The 5,655-nt window shown below is 44.7% G+C and overlaps 1 protein-coding gene across 1 annotated transcript; it reads right to left on the bottom strand.

Annotated features, from left to right (window-relative positions):
- Positions 1-349: 349 nt before the first annotated feature.
- PAIP2 (poly(A) binding protein interacting protein 2) lies at positions 350-5,397 on the bottom strand. Its single transcript, XM_009697898.1, has 3 exons — positions 5,236-5,397; positions 2,695-2,874; positions 350-1,438 (listed from the first exon to the last, which is right to left on the bottom strand). The coding sequence occupies exons 1-3, from the start codon at positions 5,371-5,373 to the stop codon at positions 1,373-1,375; spliced, it is 384 nt and encodes a 127-aa protein (XP_009696200.1). The 5' UTR covers positions 5,374-5,397; the 3' UTR covers positions 350-1,372.
- Between the last annotated feature and the right edge of the window lie 258 nt (positions 5,398-5,655).

Below are 5,655 nucleotides of genomic sequence, written 5' to 3'. Positions count from 1 at the left end.
GCCGGAGGCCGCACGGGGACGTTTACGGGACCGAGGGCACCCCAGCTCCAACAGCCGCCCTGCCAAAGCCTCCGACAGCAGGTTTTATATAGTGCCGTCAGCTGGGACTGCCCGTCCTGCCGGCCGCACTGGGATTAGCAGCGGAGAGAACGAAGGAAAATATGCGCAGGCAAGCGCGTAAAGCGGGAGGAAAGAAAGCAAAGAGCAGAGTCCAACCTCGGGTGAGTATTTTGGGCTATCGTGTTACCGACGGCCTTACAGGCACCGAGGCCGTAATGCCATCCCTTTCCTCTGCACGCTGCCAAGAGAGTTTCCATGTGCGATGCATATTCATGAGACAGCCACCACATCAGTTCTACTATTATTTATTTTTTTAAATATTTTTGAAAAAATATAATTTTTTTACAATATTTTCAACTTAAACACTATTCACACTGAACACGTATGGCAGCTTAACCTACCCGAATATGAAGTTTAAGAAGCCAAAACTGTTCTAGCTTTATTAAAAGAAAAAACAAAACAAAACAAAAGTTGTTGTGCTGTAGACTATTGTGTAGTGATGATTAAACAAAGCAAGGGAAAAGCACCACTCAAATCACTAATGCTAGGGTTTTCTTGGTTAAATCCAGCTATAATAAAAGTTACATAGGCAGTGCTATGTACGTATCGGGGTCCTTGGAAGAAATTGTGATGAAACTCACATCTCCTTTAACATAATCAGGAAGTGAAAGTTTTCTAACATGATAACACACTGCAAAGCACAGGGAATTTCTTCCTTCCGATTGCTTGGATGTTAGCTCGGTAGCTGAGATCTACGACTCTGTACAGGTCTGTAAAACTTCTGTTAAAGCCCGTGCTGCTTAAAAGGAGCACGACGGTTTTTTAAGGGGAAAAAAATTAACATTAGTAACAATACTGGTATTTCAAAGGAAAGTTAGCTAATTTGCATAACAATCAGATATCCTTGCTTTCATTTTTAAGTTAAGGCATTATCAGGTGCAACCTAGCACCAGTTAACACATCTTTAGTTAAAAACAGACCATCCATAGCAAATTCCAAGTCCTATTTAAAAAGACAGAGTCTGCAGAAGGTTTTAGAAACGTGGTACTTTGTCTCAACTTGACTGGTGCTTCTTACCTCACTGCCTCCTTCGCAGAGAGCCAGGGCCCAATTATGTTTCCATTAAACTTTTGACAGATTTACTTAATAACAGTCTCAGCACTTTTATTGAGCATGCAAGACTAACAAAACTTTGGCAATGCATAAGTGTAACACAGTGACAAGAAGAGAGAGCTTTTACAATTAAATCTTCTAATACTGGCTTCACAGTGTGGAAATTGTGCTACATCCACCAAGAGAGGGCCCAGTCTACTCAAATATTTAAGTACTTCACCCCAGGAACAAACTCCTTTGCGTTTGGATTCAGGTTACTCTTGACCTGAGGAAGGGAAAAACAGAAGTCTAGTTCAGTCGTTATTTTCACCTTCCATTTTCAAGCTGAACACAATTCTAGGCAGACAGCATTAGGAACAGTTTATGGATTTATGAGTAACGGTCAGACATGTAAGAGGGTTTTTGCATATACCAGAAGTCTCTATAAGCCCTAGAAAACCCCACTCCTCTGCGCTAGTACCCAAATTATCCATCCTTCCTTAGCACCACCTGCACGTTTCAGTCAGATGAGGGCTCAGGGAATAGGAAACAAGAAAACCACAGGCATGCATCAAGTACAGCAACTTCGCCTCATGCCGAAATGGCTTTTTCTGAAGTTGGGCTGTTAAAAATGCGCCGTGAAGTTTTTAGATTTTCCTTATTTAAGCCAGAGGAGACTTGTTCCAGGAACTTAAGCCACTTCTGGGACTTAAACATATATGAGCACTGTATTGATTTTTTACAGTTCTATGTCTGTCACTACCCTGTCCTCCCACCAAGCCGCTGCTCTACAATCTCCTGCAGTTATAGGTGGGCATCCAGCATCTTCAAAATGAGCTCCTTATCACAAAGAAATGGAGGATTAGGCTTTTGTGTTCTTAATTGAGTCCAAAACTGCTGCCTGCAGCTGCTTAAGCTTGGAAAAGTAGGCGTTGGCATCTGAATTTCACAGCAGTTGTGTGACACAACGGTGTGGTTTTTTGTACTCTGTATCAGTGACTTTGTATTTTGTCAGGGAAAATACGTACATGCTGCCCCTTCCTTTTAGTTAAGCTCTAGACAGAAGTCACACAGCAAGAAATGGGGAAATAATCATAGTTTAGCTGCTTTCCTCTTCCTTAGAATTTCTACAGAGATCTGCTATGGTTCATACAATCCACACCAGACCTTAGAACACGGCTTGTACCTGCCCAACACGTAAGCACTGACAGAAGCCGAATTAAAGTTTTGCAGTCCTGACACCGAACGGCACAGGGTCAGCGTCCTTCGCTCACTGCCTTTCTTTCACAACATGCTACGCATACCCAAAGCCACTTGAATTTATGCCACGGGCACCACGTGGTTATGAAGAAAATCACTGAATAGGTCACGTCACTTAAGGAAACATCCCCTACCCAACCGTTCCACATCTCCCCCTCCACCATAGCCAGGCACAGTTTAAGAGTCTCCGGCCTTCGTGTAAAGTATTTTCTCTTGCAACAAAAATCAGCCATGGACAAAGAGATGTCAAGCTTTAGAAATATGATGAGAAACTGAATTTACCACCAGATCCTCCAGTGATGAGCTGTCACTGATAACAAGGTCATTGAACTGGTCCTGGATTTGATCCATTGTTTGTGGGAGATCACGGGCTGGAATGAACCATTCGTGCTCCTCCTCTTCTTCCAGCATCTCCTGGAAACAGCGCTCAATAAATTCTTCTTCCCACAACTCCTCTTCGATCTATACAATGAGAAGAAACTGCTTCATCAACAAACTTATCGAGAGCATGTGTCTTCGTTCCAAGGCTTGTGCACCTAGCCGACCTTCTTTCTAGCTATGCAATAGGACTTCTAGCAGAACACCACACTTGTGCCGCAGGAAGGCAATCAGCTTTGATTTTTTTTAATGTAGAGAAGTGTTTTGTCTCAGGAACTTGGGCTGCAGTTTAAAAGGGAATGGCAGGAGAACCCCACCCCCCAGCCCTAGCTGTTCTGTTTGCAGCTTGTTATGAGCTCAAGGAGAAGGAAAATGTTGGTTCCAAGTGAAAATTTCAGTTACACCAACTAGTCTGGACTGAACTCACTGCAGGTATGAGGAAGGGAATTGGGGACAACACGTGCAGCCAGGCACACTCCGTAGGAAAGGGTCCTACAAGACTTTTGGGGTAAAAAAAGAACCACTGCCTGTCTCTTGGAACGGGGAACGCACAGCATCTCCTCAGCTGTAGATGATGCGCTCACCCAATGTAGCTCTCCTAAGGAATCCCACATGATCTTAGCAGTTGTTAATGCTGACCATAAGAATGTACTATAAGCAAGACAAACCAAGTGATGCAGAACTGACACGCACTGCAAAGATTAAAGGCAAGTTTTGCTTGGTTGTTCAGTAAACAAGCTTTGGAGGGAGTTCATCCTGACAAATTTTCCATGTCCTGCATCGAAGTACTAAAGAGTGGAAAGCAGGGAAATCGAAGCTGGTGCGAATGACTCGCCAGATGTAAGGGAGCGGAAAAATTATTCAGGACAGATTTAAAAGTTCACTCAATGGAAGCTCAAACAAGTTTTCCTATCTGTCCTTCACTCTGAAATCCAACACATACTCCATCCTGAAGTGGAAATTCAGTTACATACCACAAATACCACATCAAACAAAGTTAACGCCAGAGTTCAGGATTCCTGTAAAGTCTAGGTCTCCTGTGCTTGTGGTAAACACACTCACCAGCTCACTTGGTGCTGAAGATGCACAGCTTTGGGGAACAGGACAGGCAATTCAAACCCCGGTAAAGCACTCCAGCAAGGACGGCAGTGTCCAGCCAATCCTTCCGGTGAGGCACTGTCTCCGTCATGCGGGTAAAAGGCAGCCATGGGCACGCAGCCACACGCTAGCATTACAGCGGGGGTTGCCCGGCTCCAGGTTTTTTGTTACATGGTTGTATGCCCACAGGTGCCTCCAATGGCAGCTCCAGAAGTACTAAACAACGTTTTAATTCCCCAAATGTCTTGAAATTAATATTGCCTGTTTGTATTTTCCAGCCCAAGTTTAACTTGTTCTGGTTCCCAGAGAGATGTGCCCGCGGTGGCAGTGTTTGCCTGCCTCAGTAAGCCCATTCTCCCCTCATGTTCCCACCATTCCTCTTCTCTGAAAATGGAGTCTGTACCTGAAAAATAGCTTATTCACAGCACAACTCTCAGCTCCTTCCCCAAGAACTACACATCCCATATGCTAACCACAGTACAGTCCCCAGGAGGAAAAACCCACCAAACAGGAAACAACACCGAGACCATCCTGGCGTATGCACAAGAGAATTTAGATTTTGCGAGCAAACTGAATTTCAGATTAGCTTTATGCCCTGCTGGCAGCCTGAAGAGAGAGCAGCAGACATATCCTATTTCAGAAGCTCACGCTTCAGCACAGCCGTACTGTCCTGGAGCGGCAGAGAAAGCAGCTACTTGAGTACAGAGATCAAGTTTGGGTTAAGAAAGAGGCGGTGGAAAGAGGGAGGCTGTTCCCAGCCTCCACGGGAGAGAAAACTGTGTCCAGGTGCAAGGTGAAGGATGAAGTGAAGGCTTCCTTCCAACCTGACTGCGAAGGCCAGCTGTAAGACACTTCAGTATGAAGCAGCGAACAGGACTGTCACCCAACAGCTATGTTCACCAACACCCTTCGGATTAACAGCCCTGTTGACGAGGCAGGTACGTGCCTGGACATATCCAGTTCAGAACTACAACAGCCGGCGTGTCTGCACATGTAAAACCTCCGCAGCTTAGCAGCTAGCAAGACTCGTCCCTTCCAAAGTGCCACATAAAGTCTGTCAACTATTTTTTTTTTCCCCTCCCTCCTGCAGAAGTAGGGAATTAATGGATGCGTTAGAACATGCCGCACTTCCCATATTTTCCACCAAGATTACAGAAAATAAGTATTTACTGCCAGAGAAACTGAGATCTGTCTGTTCCCCAGGCTTGCTAGAATAATCCTATCTACAAACTCTGTCTCTAAAGGATTCCCAGTCTTGTACCCCAGCTGCTAAGCCACAGCACCTCTCCTTTCAGCTAGAAAATGGTAGAACATAGCACATGACATTTATAGAGGGAAATGACTTGCCTGTCTGTTAAATTCCTCTTCGTTCTCCATCCACATGTACTCTGCAAAGGGATTGTCATCTTCATGAGAATGACCATTTATAATCACATCTTCACTGATGATGCTTGGGCTAGTACTGCTGCGACTTGGATCTTTCATGGCTGCGTCTTTGACTTGAAGTCTGCAATTAAGAAATGCAGTAATTAAAGATGTGCAGATTCGCTCACCACCTTGCTTCTGCATAAGCCCAGCCCAAGGAAAGGGTACACCTCTATTTGAAGGCTCCAGGTAGCCTTACTGTGGCTGTAGCAGAGAAGCTCTGCTAATCGCAACGAGTTACCAGAAATGCCGTTTCCATTTTATGCAGATTCGAGTGATAAATTAATTTCCCAAACTAAACCTCAAATCAGCAAATGCCAAGCGCCAAGGCCAATGAAAAGC

Source organism: Cariama cristata, unplaced genomic scaffold (assembly GCF_000690535.1).
Source record: "Cariama cristata isolate BGI_N322 unplaced genomic scaffold, ASM69053v1 scaffold22440, whole genome shotgun sequence".
Taxonomy (NCBI): Eukaryota; Metazoa; Chordata; class Aves; order Cariamiformes; family Cariamidae; genus Cariama; species Cariama cristata.
The sequence above is the reverse complement of the archived record's forward strand: the minus strand, read 5'-3'. Positions and strand labels throughout refer to the sequence as shown.

Bases quoted from the DNA above. Each gene is read 5' to 3' on its own strand.
- PAIP2 (XM_009697898.1), bottom strand. From the start codon at position 5,373: ATGAAAGATCCAAGTCGCAGCAGTACTAGCCCAAGCATCATCAGTGAA. The intron at 2,875-5,235 runs GCAAGTCATTTC...CTCATTGTATAG, and splicing joins AAGAGGAATTTAACAGACAG to ATCGAAGAGGAGTTGTGGGA. The intron at 1,439-2,694 runs GTAAATTCAGTT...TCCCTTCCTCAG, and splicing joins CATCACTGGAGGATCTGGTG to GTCAAGAGTAACCTGAATCC.